Source organism: Primulina tabacum, chromosome 5 (assembly GCF_025594145.1).
Source record: "Primulina tabacum isolate GXHZ01 chromosome 5, ASM2559414v2, whole genome shotgun sequence".
Taxonomy (NCBI): domain Eukaryota; kingdom Viridiplantae; phylum Streptophyta; class Magnoliopsida; order Lamiales; family Gesneriaceae; genus Primulina; species Primulina tabacum.
In genome coordinates, this window is record NC_134554.1 from 16,789,951 (window position 1) to 16,806,032 (window position 16,082).

Below are 16,082 nucleotides of genomic sequence, written 5' to 3' on the forward strand. Positions count from 1 at the left end.
ATGGATTGTTGGAATTATTTTGTGGCTCACGTAATTTAGTTAATTGTCCATGGATGTGCTATCTAATAAAGGATTAAATAAGGTAATCTAATTAATTATAGGTTTCTGAAGTATTAAATAAATTAGTATGGTCCACCTTATGTGTAGATGTAACGTCCCGAAAATTTGAAGGTCCACGTGAACTACATGCATGTAAGTTATCAAATTTCTTATGTACTTTATTAAATTATTTTAATGCATTAAATGCATGCTTATTGCATCAACATGTGTTTTAATTCATGGGTTATTAAAGTTTCATGCATTAGAGTTTTAAGTTGCATTTTGCGCTCGAGCGAGTAACGGAGAAATGGGGTAATTAGGAAAAAAATTATTGAATAATTATTTTTAATTAATTAATATGAAGTGTTTTTAAGGGTGTTTTTCAAAAATGGGACTTGGTGGCTATTTTTACTCACCGGGTCATATTTTTAACCGGTACGCAAACAAAATATTTTTTGGGAGTGTTATTGGATTTGATGGGTTTATTTTAATGCTTTATGAGCTCAAAACCCTTTTTATCCCTTAATTTTCATGTTAAGACCAACTTCAATCCTTAGACTACAATAGTGTCAATCCTATTGTAGTGTTAAAATAATTGGTCTTACGCAACTCTCCAATTTGCGCTAGAATAGAGTTGCGCTATTTTCAACTCCACATGTGGCGCAGCATTTTAAATTATTTTTTTATTTTCTGCGCCACATGCATTTCAAATTATTTTTTTATTTTTTTAAAGTGTTTTAGATTATTTTAATTGCTTAATTTTTCAATTAAATAATAAAATTTATAAATTATTATTTTAATAATTTTAATAAATATTAAATTAAGTTTATTTAAAATTTTGAAATATTAATTATGAAAATTTTAATATTTTGATTTGAAAATAATTAAGTATAAAACTATAAATTTTAAAAACAACCAAATTAAATTATTAGTGCGTTAAAAATGGTACAAATTACAAACAACCAACAACAAACGTTACGAAACAACAAATAACAACGACAACAACTCAGAAACAACAAAATTATGAAACATGAAAAAAATTACGTAAAAAATAGATTTTTAGTAATAAGGTAAACCAGACCCTGATCCTCCAATATCTCCAAAATAAGATCCAAATTTGTCATTATCTTGACGTTCAGCTTAAGTCTTTTTTGCAATTTTGTTGTTGAATTCTAGTGTACTCACGCAGAGTTGGATCAGTAATTTTGCTCAAATCTTTGTATAAAATTCTTTCATTCATCTTTCTTTCCTCTTGTTCAAGTCTACTCTTTTGAAGGTCGTAGTTTTGTTGCCTTTCGGCAGTTCCTTGTTTCAGAACATTCAAAAGCTCGCGATGTTGTTCTTCCATTGTACGTTAAATTTGAGAAATTTCTTCATATTTTTTCTTCTTTAATTTGGCTTTTTTCACTCCAATTGGTCTTTGAGAGCTGTCACCAGTATTATCATCACTTAAATTTATTGGAAATGTAGAGAATATAGATGAACCTGATTGGGGCGATTCTTCAAGTGGAGTATCAGATTGTGATGTATCTAGATTAGTAGCACGCGTTCTAGATTTTTTTGTTGAAGGAATTTTGTCTCCTGAAATTTTTTGACAATCTTTAACAATATTCCACACATGATCGAATGGAAATGCTTTGTTATCTTTACTCTCTTGCACATACAATACTTTTGCTCGATTCATCTGCATAAAAGTATAAAAAACGAATTAGAAATTTTTGATTAATAATGACTGGTAAATTTATTTTTTTTATAATAATTTACAATATCTTGTTCCGATGCACCACTCGGATTGAGATTTTCAATTTGTCGAACACATCCTCTCAAATGTGCAACAGAGGTGAGTATGATTCCAATGCGTTTCTCAATTGATCTTTGAGGGCGCGGATGTGAATCACTTCTTTTTTCTTTGTTATATTTCTCTGCAACCCGAGACCAAAGTTGACCTCTCGATTGGTTTATATCTATTATGGGATCCTGCGAAATATCAAAATAAATATGACATAAGAACTTATCTTCATCAACAGTGTAGTTCTTTCTTGAACTTTCGTCCATCAATCTCAATATAAGATGCCTGTAGCTGTGTTGAATATGTTTTTGAATAGATATGGACTTATTTATAATATTTGGGGCTATCCCTTGAAATATGTAAAAGAAACGGTGACCTTTAGATGAGATTTCAATAGATCTAATCCATTGAGATCTCATCCAAATATCATCGGTTGGATGAGACCATTGAAATTTTATCTACAAATTATGTTCGTTGAATAAGATTTCATTAAATAAGATTTCAAACCAGTACTTGGCCAGCTAGCTTATCATGCAATATAAAAGAAATATTTGTTTATGGCCAACTTGTCAATAGATAAGATGTAGAGTTCAATGAAATCTTATCAGACATTTGTTTATTACTATGCATATACATAATTGATATCAAAAAATAAAATAAAAATAAAAAATACATAATTTCCAAGAAAAGTTGATATCAAAAAATAAAATAAAAAATAGTAAGGAAATAAGTTTTGAGATTTTCAATTATATCATACGTTGAAAACTTATCTACAAAATTTATCCGTTGGATGATATTTCAGTAGATAGAAAATCTCATCCATATTATCTTTAAAACTTTTATATAAAGTAGTAAAAGTTATATGTTATTGTAAACAATTAAAACCAACACCAAAGATAAATGAATTCTTCTTCATGTTCGTTTTCATTTTCTGATAATGAAGATGACATAACCGATTATTTGGTTAACGATGCTGAAGCCATTGATAAAGATATTCAATGAGCAATTGTTAGTCATATTCACACACGCAATATGATGATGCATGCCTATATCAATCAACAAGTTAACGAAGGCACGAGAAGAAGATCAATTCCTGATCATGTTGTAATTCGTCGCGATAGAGAAATAGCCGATCGTAATTTGTTCAATGACTATTTCTCTGAGAATCCCAAATTTCATGAAGGTTATTTCGACGACGATTTTGGATGCCCCGTAATCTATTTCTTTGTATCGTTGATGCTGTCAAAAATCATGATCAATATTTTATACAACGGAGTGATGGTTTGGGACGACTTGGGCTATCAACTAATCAAAAAACAACAGTTGCAATTCGATTATTTGCATACGGCTTACCCGCGGATGCGGCTGATGAATACATCAAAATAGGAGAGTCAAGTGTGATTAAATGCTGGCAACACTTTTGCCGAGCAGTAGTGGAAGTTTTTGCAAATCAGTACTTGCGATCTCCAAATGTCAATGATGTTGCTCGACTCTTATATATTGGTAAACAACGAGGCTTCCCGGGGATGTTGGGAAGTCTCGATTGTATGCATTGGAAATGAAAAAATTGCCCCACTGCTTGGGCTGGACAATATACAGGTCGTAGTGGGTCACCAACAATTATTTTAGAAGCATTGGCCGATTATGATCTTTGGATATGGCATGCATATTTTGGTATGCCTGGTTCAAATAATGACATCAATGTTTTGGAGGCATCCACTTTGTTTTCCGATTTGGCTCAAGGCATTGCTCCACCTGCTCATTATACTATCTGTGGAAAAGAATATGATACTGGCTATTACTTAGCCGATGGTATCTATCCAAAGTGGTCAACTATTGTGCAAACTATTCGTGAACCACTTGGACCGAAAAAGAGATATTTTGCTATGAAACAAGAGTCATGCAGAAAAGATGTGGAGCGTGCATTTGGTGTTCTTCAATCTCGATTTGCGATCGTGGCATCTCCAGCACGGTCTTGGCGTAAAAACGATTCACATTACATAATGAAAGCTTGCATTATCGTGCACAACATGATTATTGAAGACGAACGTGATCTTAGTGCACCAATTCAAGATGCAATGGAAGCACCGACTCCAGACGTTGAAATGGTGGTCAATGACGAAAATGCTATATTTCAAGAATTTCTCGTTCGTTATAAAAAAATAAAAAATAGAGATGCTCATTATGAACTACGAAATGCGTTAATTGAGCATTTGTGGGAACAATATAGTTCTTCGAATATTTAATATTGTGTTTGTGTTATATTATTCATTTAATATTAAATGCTCGTGTTTTTTTAATTCCAATGACTTGTATATTTTTTGCAAAGAATATTTTGATTAATTTTTTTTATATGACATAATTAATTCAAATAATTTAGTTTTTTTATACGAAATAATTAATTCCAATTTTAATATATAAATTATAAAATTTAAATATTATCGTATTATCAAACTATAAATAGTTATTAGAAAATATAAATATTAATGTTGAAATAAAAAAGAATATTTTATTGTAGTGCGAAATGTAGTGCAATGGGTTGAAGATGATTTTGGTGTAGCACTAATGTGGCGCAAAATGTAATGCAGAATATGGTGCAATGGGTTGGAGATGCCTAAGGCCCATTAGTGCTTAATTAAGCTATTTAAAAACACCTATAAGCTTACCCTAAACCATTTTTCATGGATTGGCCGCCCCTCGCCCTCCCTCAGCAGCCTTCCCCTCGTGATTTTCAGCAGCAAACTCCAGCAAGTCTCAGCCCCCCTTTAGTCTTCAAAGAAAAGTCTCTCCCGCCTCTCTGTTTCACGATTCATGAGCGTATCTTCAAGCTTTTGATCAAACTACCAGTTGTCATAATTCAACCAAGTGTCATCGAGAGCACTTACAAAGAACCATTCCCGGGTGGATGGAGGGGAATAAGTATATATTTCAACAAAGGTCATAACTTTATTTGGATAAAAGATAAGACAGCAATTATCTCTTCTCACCATGCAGGATGATGGATCCCATCATTCTTAACTATGGAAAGGGTCAGCTCACAGGTTTTCCGGTAGATCCAAGTGGAGTTCTTGACGTGGTAATTCTGATCATTATAAATTATATATATATTTTTCTGTATACTAATAATAGTAGACTTTGTAGTATATTCAGAGTGTTACATAATTAAAAGATGGAGATTAAAAAACCTGATATATCAAGGAATTGTTTCAGGTACCAGTGGACATGGTTGTGAACGCAACCTTAGCAGCCATGGTTAAGCATGGGGCGTCTGGAAAAGCAGAAACTAGCATATATCAGATTGCTTCATCTGTTGTGAACCCGCTAGTTTTCAGGGACCTGGCCAAACTACTATTCGAACACTTCAGTTCTCTGCCATTCATCGACTCAACAGGGGTCCCAGTTCGTGTTCCACAAATGAAGCTATTCAGCTCCATGGATGACTTCTCCTCTCACCTTTGGAGGCATGCTATCAACCGAACTGGATTAGGGGCTTTGTCCAATCTTGATGGAAGTTATCTCAGAAACTTCAACTCATTTGCAGAAAAACTGTGGAGCAAGCCAAAAATCTGGCTAATATTTATGAGCCCTATACATTCTATGGTGGAAGGTATATATTTTGGAGTTTTCCATTATCCCAACTCTCTTTTCTGTATATAGTTGCATTAACGTGAAATACGTAACAGGTTTGACAATAGCAACACTAAAAGATCGATGGCATTTATGTCTAAGGAAGAAAGACTGCAATTTGGGTTCGATGTGGAGAAAATAGATTGGAGAGATTACATATCTGATGTTCATATTCCGGGGTTGAGAAGGCATGTGATGAAGGGTGGAGGTTTGAGCAGCTGAACATTTTTTTCTTCCAAATATACTAAAAGTTCTTGTTTGTAATTTCATGATACCGGTAGACAAAAATAAGAGTTGCTAGTGTATGGTGGCTGTGATAATATATATAAATTACAGTCACCATGTATGTACGTTTAAACGCATGTACTTTTTTTAATGAATCACCAATCCAGTGGACTGTACTCTGTTTAAATGAAAAGAACTCCCGTGTTTTTCATTGATCACCATTATTGATGCACACATAGCACCAGCACCAGCTGTAGTTGCGACTGTAGTTGCGCTTCTTGCAAATCTTGTACCATACCCAATACCAAGGAATTTTCAAGCACAAATGGCTCCAAAAACAGTCGTTTAACGATAAACCAAAGTTAGATACAGACATGGTTAAAAAATTCTAACGAAAATCTTATCCTTCCAAATTCTTAACTGCTTGGTCATGGCATTAACAGACAAGAATTTCATCGTCGACATACATTTGTGCATATTACAAGTAATGCACCCAAAAAAAAAAAAATAGCTCGCTATACAAAAGCGTATGATACATGGTATCACAAGCCGAGGAAAGAAAATAGAGAAGGAACAAGGTCAACAACAGACCAAGCAAGACCAGAATACTGAATGAACCTTATGCCAGTATCAACATCAAATGAAGTCTTCTCGGTGAAAAAGAATAGTTTCTGGACACACCCTAATTGCTTAATTTCATCCAACTTCTTATTAGGAGACATCCCACCTTTTAAGGCAGGTAAATAGCTGGTTGACCTTATTTGAATTCCCAAAGCATTCGCAACAATGGGAAGAATCCATTTCGCAAGAGCCTTGCTGCAATACTTCACGAGAAGAATGGTTGGAATGCCCAAAAAAATTCTACCGACAAATGTGGGAACTGGCAGCTGAGAAAAAAATATTCGCGCAACATTTTCATGGTGAAACTGATGAAACGTTAGGTGGACCCCGATCACCTGAATAATACAATTGCCATCAATAATTGCACTGGAGTAATATGTGGGATTATAAACCAAAATATGCTGAAACGTCAGTAAGTATTTGAATAATGTGAAAGAAAACACAGCATAACACATCAGTCAAGTGGTTAGACTGCAGAGACCTACATTTTCGACACAATATAGAGAGCTATAACTCTAATTCATTAAGCACATGGAGATAAATTGTAAGAAAATAAAATCATATCAAAGATAACATATTAATAATCTTAATGATACCAATTCTAGATTATATATTTTTTATTTCAAACGCAATTACCATGTAAACCCACTTGTGTGTGTGTGTGTGTGTGTGTGTGTGTGTGTGTGTGTGAGAGATACAAGAGGGGGGGGGGGGGGTAATATATGCATATGTAAATCAATGCAGTAATTTAGAAGCTAAAGTTGTATAAAAAAGAATATAGGAGGTAAAAAATGAAAAAAGTAGACACTAATGCAATGGAACACAGAAGGCAGTCAAATATATTGATTTCTACAGCAGCAAACATGCATAGAAATTAACGGGAAAACAAATTGTTCACTTACAATTCCCAAGGAAACACCATTGAAGGCAGTGTGGAACTCAAAACTAGGGGTCGGACATTCAGGTGTTGGGTAGGCAAAGAGTAACAAGAAGCTAAGAGCGGCCCAAAATGATGCAACTGCAGACAAAAAAATCCAATTTATAGATATCAACAAACATAAAAAAAAGCACGTTAAGCATCACCATTGTGATTCTAGGTATGATTATACTTGTCATTTTTCCTAAAGGCCAAGATTCACATCAATTCCTACTATAAAAACAATAATGGTGTTAATATATTTTCAATGATAGAAAACAAAACAAAAACGAAAAAAAAGTTTACTCCAGGTTTTCTACCTTACTGACAAATGACCAGCTGTCAAATAGGATAGAAATGGAAATCACATTCTTGATATATCAGTGTTTCCAGTTAATGGTGTCGATCAAACTATAGATCAAATAGATAGTAAGACATTCAAAATTAAAAAGATATTTTAGAATGTCTACGAGATCAACAAATCTTGGTTAAATGGATGGTAATCAACAATGTAAATCAGGTATGGTTCCCACTTGATACACAAACCTGTGCCATGTAACTTCAAGAATCCATCAAAAACAAATCTAAAGAAATTTCAATGGTTCAGTAACATAATTGCGATTTCTTAGAGGTAGTGCTTGAAATTAAATAAATTTACCGAAGAGGAACCAATAGAGGTGCTAGTAACAAGGTACTTGGGGAGAGACTGAGATTAAAGATATCCATGAGCTAATCTAGTTAATCAAATGGCACTTGGGGAACAAGCGCATCAAGTAACCTAAAATCCAACATACCTAATAATCAAGGCTCCTGTAACAAATAGCTTACGGCCAAGATAAAAACTGTTTTCTCTGATCAAATTAGTCCAATTCTCAAATTTAGCATACAATTACGTGAGAGCCAAATGATAAGAGCTCCCCTAGTTAAAAATTGCTAAAGCAAAGTGGCCTCTGATTTGACACTTCAAGCACCTGATTAAGCATGCACTTTAAATAAACCAATTGAAAAGGTGACAAAACAAGGAAGGTCTACAACATGATTAGGTAGGTCTATCTAAAACACATCATGCAAGGCTCACATGCCATTCCACATTTTTGGGCATTAAAACATGAAGGCAAAAGGCAATCAGCTCTTGGTCTTTGAACTGATAACGTTTTTTACATACATATGCATTCTCATATCCTCTGCTATGAAACAGTTTTGTTTTTCTTCATCTCATGTTCAAGGGCTTCTACTAGCTAGCGTCGCCAAGAACCGACCCTTAGCATGTCGATATTCTTAATTGGTGTGAGAATGGAAACATAACTGCGCAATTACCAACTGGATAACTGGTAGGATCTATCTCACTTCTGCATCACCACAAATCTATATCTATATACCCACAAAAATGTGGATAACGGCAATGTTTTTCAATTGTGAATTGGCAAAACTAGCATTTCATCAACACTTTGACGTGTAAAACATAAGCCATCACATGGATAATTTGATCAATTTATTTGTGTTAGGGACATATATGGAAAAACAATCTATCATTGCCATTAATCATCTTTTAGTTGTATCATTATCATTACACATCCCTTAATTTCAAAAAGAAAAATCACCCATTATAATAATAATTAAGAAAACGTTCATTTCAGATAATTAAATTAGGATAGGAATTATGTTAGTTATTTATAAGTTTTAGTGATGTGCTGCAAACATTAAAAAACAATAAGTGATAAAATTCAGCAAAACCAGTGAAATCAGCAGGAGAATAGTTCACACGAGCGCTTATTTCAGAAGACTTCATCTAAGCCTCTATAGGTCTACCGATTTTAGTTTGGGAAGCCTTGCTGAAATTTGACTTAATATGGCTTAAGGCCCTATTGAATCTTGATCCCAGTTGAACTCTAAATTTTCCATATCTGAATAAACTCAATCATCAGCAAATCATATGATTCGGATAATGTTTTGGATATAAAGACAAATTTATTATGACCGTTTGATATCAATACTCCAGTCATTTAATGTTGTATTCTATTTTGGGAAGAAGATAAATGACATCAGACATGGAGTGCTAATTATGTTATGGCCTTAGTACAACCGATTTATAGCCGCTCAAATCTGAATGTTGCATTATCTCTATATAAGGCCATTTCAAAACACAGAACATACTCTACGCTACACACATTCATTACATGCCTGAGATTTTCTGAGTAATCAAATCTCTGCTAAAATATTATCAAGCACACGCTCCAAGTCTTATCTGATCATTTAAAGGATCTTCTGCGTTCATTTTGTACTCACCAGTGCATCAATTTTTATCTATTCGAAGTGTGAGTATTTGTAACTGACAGAAAGATTTTTCTGTGCGTATTTTGTTCAAACATGATTCAGCAAGGCAGTTGGTAAGTCCTCCTGAAATGGGTAACTGCAATATATGAAATTATTAAAGTTTTTTAGTGGAATCTTTATGGAGACGTAGAAAAGATTTATCCTTCGAACTTCAATAAACAATTCTCTGCGTTATTTCTTTTCAGCATTTTCATTACGGCCGTCTACTGATTTCTTGATCTGCTGATTTTAACAGCATTTGGTTCACGAAGTATAGTAGGATTTTTTCCGCACCGATTATCCAAGTTCTCAGCTGCACTTGGAAAATTAAGATTTGATCTTGTCTGCTACCAGTTGTGATCCCGAAGTATTTTTTAAAGAAAATTTTGTAAGGTGGTTATTCACCCACTCTAAACACATTCACCGTTCCTAACAAATTACAATAATAATATAAACTATTGATTAATGTAAAATAATACCTTTTGCGCTTATTTCCACTAAGCGTGCGCTTCAAGCCCCATACACCAGATCGTTTTTTTGCACCTCGTGCTTTTGATAACTATGGTAATTACAAATTAGATTTAATATTATTATTTACAATTAGAATAAAGTGAATCTTGAAAGAATAAAGTGAATGTTGAAAGAAGTGAATTGAATAAAAGTGATTAAAAAATGAATCGGATGAAGAAATAAATAAATTAAGATATAAAACATGAAATTAATTAAAATTAAAATGGAATGAAGGAGTCATAGAAAAGTTTGTAGTGTAAGAACAAATCATGAAATGAAATAAGAAATTGATAATTATGTAACGGAAAAGTTGTGAATGGATGAAATCAATAGGAACTTTCTTTGTAGTGGGAATGAATTATTAATCAGTTATATTTGTAATTAGAATATGAATTATACAATGCTATTTTTTTAAACATGCTAAAATTAGTACATTAAATAAAAATCAAGCTATATGGGAATGAACTAGTAGATCAATCATGTTAATAATTAATATATAAATAAAATAACAACGATATTTTTAAATGCTAATATAAAACATAATCAAATTATTGTCATTGCTTTATTTTATATTCTAATTAGGAGAAAAAAGATTGTTGTACATGATTTAGGTGATTTATATATTTTGTAAGAAATAATTGGCCTTTTTTAATCAAACAAAAATATTAAGAAATTAATAATAATGAAGTAATTAAATTTCTAATAATGTTTATAAATAAAAATTATACAATTAAAAGAAAAATATTATTTGATAAATGCTAGGAATCAACTATTATAATTAATATAATTAAAATTTCCACCATTATTATTATATTAGGAACAAATGCACAAGCACTACGTGTATAATATAATGAATATATCATATTTATAAGATGAGTAAATTAGGGATACCAATTTTTTTTTGCGCAAACGGGGTTAGTCCTCATAAATCAAATTTAAAAAAAAAATAGCATTTCAAAATAATAATAAAAATATATAATACAATATATATAATACAACAAGAGAAAAATGTGGATGAAAAGCAGTGTTTGAAAATTGTGAATTAGCAAAACTAGCCCATCATATGTGTAAAGCATAAGAAATCACATGGATTTTGTTTATATGATAGGGAGATACATGGAAAATCAACTTCTCAACTTAACATTGTACCTATCATAAGCTCCACTTTATACCTATGACTTAAATGTCATGTAATTTTAACTAAATACATTGACTACTTGATGTAACTTACATTCAAAAAAACAAAGAAATAAACATACTCAAATAAAGCCTTGTATAATTTATTAGGTTATTGTAACTTCCAATTTTATAAACTTAATTTCTAATTTTTAAAATTCTACGACACCAATATTTCAATATTACTAAAGGATTCTTAATAATTTGGTTAACAAGTTGACGTAGAATAAGGGTCGGCCTTTAGTTTTTATTCTTCAACTCAGTTGCAATAAGATGAATATAAATCAATAACATTATGACATAATTTAAAGGGTATATCTGTCCCTTAATCACAAGGAAATGAAGAGTGGAAACAAACTATATAATTAGTATGTTAACGTTTGAATATTTCTTAGGATTGAAAAGGTAGACTTTCATGCTTAATATTACTAAATACTAAGAGTTGTACTTGGTATTTTTAAATTTCTAACTCAGGTTAATTAATTATGTTTCAGTATTTAATATCATAATTATAAATTTTTTATTTATTTCATTGGTTGATAAACGTTTAATTTTTTATTGTGATTGATAAATTTTATTTAATAAATAAACAAAAAGAGAAGAATGAGTAAGAACAAGTCTATAAAAAGTTTACTAAAAAAGTGAAAGAATATGTTAATAGCAAAAATTGGAAGGTGAAGTATTACCTTGTGAAAAGTGAAAATGCTATAATATCATATATTAACAGACAAATGAATAATCAATTATTATAAAGTTGATGTTTAAAAGGAGTGAAAATATATAAAATAAATAGCATAATTAAATTAAATTAAAATTAGAATTTAAGTTTACAAAGTTTAACACTATTTTTGTTATTATTTTTTGTTTTTTGTTGGAATATCTAATTAATTAATTCGTGCCATATAAAATATGGGTTTCCGTACGAATGCACGTGCTGCCCACCTTCCATTTCAATACCTCAGTATTCTTCTTGCATATAGGAAGCTGTGCACCTCAAGATTATAGCCTACTTGTGGATGCGATTGGGGCTAAAATTAGCTCTTGGCCAAGATACTCACTAGCATATGTCGGGATGATCGAATTGATCCGATCGGTACTTCAAGGGGTGGAATGCTTCTAGTTATCTATTCTACCACTTCCTTCTGATATCGTGGATGACATTCACAAGATTCGTAGAAAGTTTGTGTGGCCCTCGAAGCACCCTTCTATCTCGTGGAACATGTTTTGTAGACCAAAGAAAGATGGGGGCACAGGGCTTAAAAATTTATATATGCTTGGAACAATGCTTTGATTGCAAAAACATTATGGAAGATTCATATGAAAAAGGATAGCCTATGGGTGAACGAGATCCATGTACGGTTTGGTAGTGTTTGGGAATGGAATTGGAACAAAGATGAGTCTCATTTGATTAAAGGAGTTCTGAGAATTCGAGATGTTATACTTAGACGACCCTCGGCTGAGAGTGCAGGGATGCTGCTGGAGAGTTGGTTCGGATATCATGGTGGTCTTGCTCGAGCTTATAAAATCTTTGTTCAAAGAGATGGGCGATGGCCATGAAAACCTATAATTTGGAAATATTGCATACTCCTCAAGCATTGTTTTGCCATGTGGTTGTTTGCACATGGTAAAATCCTAACTAAAGATAATAGACAAAGCTATATTGAGAATAAGATGTGTGTACTTTGTAATAACAGTGAGGAATCAGCTGGTCATCTCTTCTTTGTTTGTAATGTGTCAAAGAGAATCTGGAATGACATCAAAGAATGGCTAGACAAGCGTAAAATCATGGGATCTGCAACATCAGCTCGGAAAGCTTTGCGAGGTGTCTATAAGGTAATTCTGCATTGTCCAAGTTGAGATGTATTGCAGTGGCAGAATATGTCTACAACATTTGAAATGCACACAATCGAGCTATTTTTTAAGAAGAAATGTTGTGCCCCGAGGATATCATTAAGAAAATCAAGATCCTTGCTATTCGATGTTCGCCAAGTCATCTAGATATAGACTCTTGATTGTATTATTATTATTTATGTTGTGCGAGGATATGATCATCTCTGTATGTTTCTAAAATCGGGGTATGTCCCGTGAAGTTGGTGATGGTATCTTTGGTTCTATCGGTTCGATATTTGCTATCCCCTGAGGATGTCTAGTTTACTTGTACAAAACTCATTTTACCTTATTTTAATGGATGTCATTCGTTAAAAAATTGAAAAATTCTAACAGCCATGGATTCTGTAAAACCAAGTCTGAATGAAGATTTTAAAAAAATCATCATCATTCTTTAGCTTCTCTAAACAATTGACACTGATTCCCAACAATTATGACATGACAGCGGTGTGGGTAGAAATTATGTCATAAATGGCGAATTCAGATGAATGTCAGAAGACGGAAGGGGGTGATAATCCTTACCATTTGGACCCGAGACTATGAAATTATCCAAGTATTCAGAAGTAGAGAGCCAGATTGCCAGGATCCCCAATCCCATAGCTAGACCAACAATTACATCAATCAAGCTATGCATTCCCAGGTATATCCTTCCTGAAAATATAGCAACCTTAGATCAGGATATAAAGGACAAGAATAAGAAACCATTAAAATTCTGAAACATAATACTTGCCCAAGCCAATGAGTCCCACAAGCAGACAAACCATGCTGAATCCCATTACAGCAGTGTAGACATTATAACCAGAGTAGGACAGAATGTAATGAAACAGATACCTGCGCTGCCCAAAAGAGAAACTCAAGAAGATTAGATGGATTGGGAAACTGAAGATTGCCAATAACATGGAGAGCAATATCAATTTTCTCACAACAACAAATACTAACATAAGTTTTTTTGGCACGTGGCGAGCAAACATAATAAAAGGATACTGCCTCTTGAGTAGGCCTTAAATAACATGAGTCGGAATGCAAGAAAACCTTCGTACCCTGACAAGCAAACGGTATTAAGAGTGTGCGAAGAAGGTAATCCGTATTCCATTGCATTCTCTTCCTCGTCTTTGGTCGCTGTTAATCTCCTAACAAGCGAAGAACTAGGTCTAGGTGCCGATACTACATCCTATCAGCCATGATCATAAAAAAATATCAAATAATACGCTACAAAATAGATAATCACGTTGCCGTTATATGTTGGCATATAATCCGATGAAAAGTATGGCGAGAAACTTACCTTTGTGCAGTTTCCGATGTAATCGCAAAAGGCCATCAAGAGAGTCATCTGCCTAGCCAATTTGCAATGCCCAGTCTAAAAGACAAGGAAAAACTTCAAAAACAAACACCTATTCCAAGAATGCAATTTTCAAAATTCAGCCAAATCTTTGCCCATTTGAAATACAAAACAGAATCACAAACAGAAAATGCACATGTAATAAAGGATAAACGAGAGCATACCCAGAAAACGAAAGGAAGAAAAGCAGTGTAAAAAGGCACAGAAACAACACAAGACATCCCGGAAAACAAGGCATCCAAATACGTATTCTGGTATTTCTGCAAAACCCAAAGAAAATAGCCCATGAAAAAGCCAAAACAAAATAAAAAAGAAAAAAAATCACACCCCAACAAACCTACCTGGATCCGGAGAATAATTGGAGTGCCAGAAACAACACAGTGCAAAACCCATGGCTGTGTTAAAGATCTGATCTTTCCAGTCAAATTTAAAATCGAAGAAACCACAATCCACAATGCTATCCCACATAGAATAGTCACTTGCCACCCTGTGATGCTTTCCATCTCCTTCTAATGTAATCTATCCCTCTCTTTTTCTCTCTGTCCTCTTCTTCCCCCTTAAAAAATCCTTTCCAGAAATGATCTTACACTGTCCCTCGCAAAGAAACAGAGGGAAGACAGAAAAGAAAATAATAACAATAATAGAAAAAGAAAAGCTAGAGAAGGTTCCAAGACAACAAAAATACTGTACGCTGATTCAGGCGAGATTTGGATCAAAACCCCCCTCGAGTCAAGGGGTAAATCTAGGTGGCGTTGAGAAGTCAAATGGAGAACCACCACCACCCAGCCGTCGGCTTCTTGACCAGTAAAAAAAGGCTATTTTTCACTCGTGGCTTGGTAGAATGATTGGTTCAAAATAATTACTGCATGATAAAAAAAATGAACCAACAAGAGCTAAGTTAATCATTTTACATTCAAGAAAATTTTGATAATTTGTCTTAGAATTTGGCCATGATCAATCTAAAGTACAGGAAAAAATAACTCTTTTTTGGTAACGTAAGATTTTTTTTATCGTCGAATTGACGACTAACTTGTAATTTTTTTCATGTGTAATATTTTTTTCCATCGGAGTACTAATATAACATCGGATGCATCTGCATTTGACGGTTCTACGTTAACATTTTCCGATACCAAATCAATATTTTTTAGCGTCGCATTATCATTCCAGTAAAAATAGACCAAAAATTGATAAATAAGACTAAAAAACAAAAAAAATTACAAGTCAGGTGACCAAAATATTATTATTTCAAATTAGCTTAGTGTTGTTTTGTATCGACAAAAACTTAACAAACATAAAGGGATGGATTTGCCTTTGTGTTGGGAAGTGATAATGATTATAATTTTGCTAAAATTGTGATAAAATTAAAAATTTTGAATTTGAATAAATTTTCAATTTATGTTTGAAATCATAACACTCGAATAAAGCCGACATTTTAAGTTCTCTTCGTTGTCCTCAATTGATTTATTTTTATGAGTATATATATATATATATATAGAAATAGAGCGTCTTAGAATAACTATTCTGACACGAAGATTTCAAAATTATAATTATCATCCTTATTTTTAATTGATTTTACTAATTATTTATTTGTTAACTCATCGAACAAAAATGAAAACTGTATATTTTTTTAATTAATTAAA

At 32.9% G+C, this 16,082-nt stretch overlaps 2 protein-coding genes and 1 pseudogene across 3 annotated transcripts; 2 read left to right on the top strand and 1 right to left on the bottom strand.

Moving 5' to 3' along the window:
- The first annotated feature begins 2,860 nt into the window (after nucleotides 1-2,860).
- LOC142544192 (uncharacterized) lies at nucleotides 2,861-4,074 on the top strand. The gene is made up of 2 exons (XM_075651256.1): nucleotides 2,861-3,011; nucleotides 3,428-4,074. The coding sequence occupies exons 1-2, from the start codon at nucleotides 2,861-2,863 to the stop codon at nucleotides 4,072-4,074; spliced, it is 798 nt and encodes a 265-aa protein (XP_075507371.1).
- A 424-nt stretch (nucleotides 4,075-4,498) lies between these two features.
- LOC142544882 (fatty acyl-CoA reductase 2, chloroplastic-like) lies at nucleotides 4,499-5,881 on the top strand (annotated as a pseudogene).
- A 205-nt stretch (nucleotides 5,882-6,086) lies between these two features.
- LOC142547132 (lipid phosphate phosphatase delta-like) lies at nucleotides 6,087-15,193 on the bottom strand. 2 transcript variants are annotated; one of them, XM_075655243.1, is made up of 8 exons: nucleotides 14,784-15,193; nucleotides 14,607-14,702; nucleotides 14,386-14,460; nucleotides 14,144-14,274; nucleotides 13,834-13,934; nucleotides 13,626-13,754; nucleotides 7,204-7,319; nucleotides 6,087-6,636 (listed from the first exon to the last, which is right to left on the bottom strand). In XM_075655243.1, the coding sequence occupies exons 1-8, from the start codon at nucleotides 14,943-14,945 to the stop codon at nucleotides 6,223-6,225; spliced, it is 1,224 nt and encodes a 407-aa protein (XP_075511358.1). In that variant the 5' UTR covers nucleotides 14,946-15,193; the 3' UTR covers nucleotides 6,087-6,222. The 2 variants fall into 2 exon arrangements, with proteins under 2 accessions (XP_075511358.1, XP_075511357.1); XM_075655242.1 differs by having other exon boundaries at nucleotides 13,626-13,750; nucleotides 13,830-13,934; nucleotides 14,784-15,190.
- Nucleotides 15,194-16,082: the final 889 nt, after the last annotated feature.

Coding starts and splice junctions, on each gene's coding strand:
- LOC142547132 (XM_075655243.1), bottom strand. CDS start 14,945: ATGGAAAGCATCACAGGGTGGCAAGTGACTATTCTATGTGGGATAGCA. Junction 14,461..14,606: donor TTCTTCCTTTCGTTTTCTGG/GTATGCTCTCGT, acceptor CTTGTCTTTTAG/ACTGGGCATTGCAAATTGGC. Junction 13,935..14,143: donor AATACCGTTTGCTTGTCAGG/GTACGAAGGTTT, acceptor TGGGCAGCGCAG/GTATCTGTTTCATTACATTC.
- LOC142544192 (XM_075651256.1), top strand. CDS start 2,861: ATGATGATGCATGCCTATATCAATCAACAAGTTAACGAAGGCACGAGA. Junction 3,012..3,427: donor GAATCCCAAATTTCATGAAG/GTTATTTCGACG, acceptor GACAATATACAG/GTCGTAGTGGGTCACCAACA.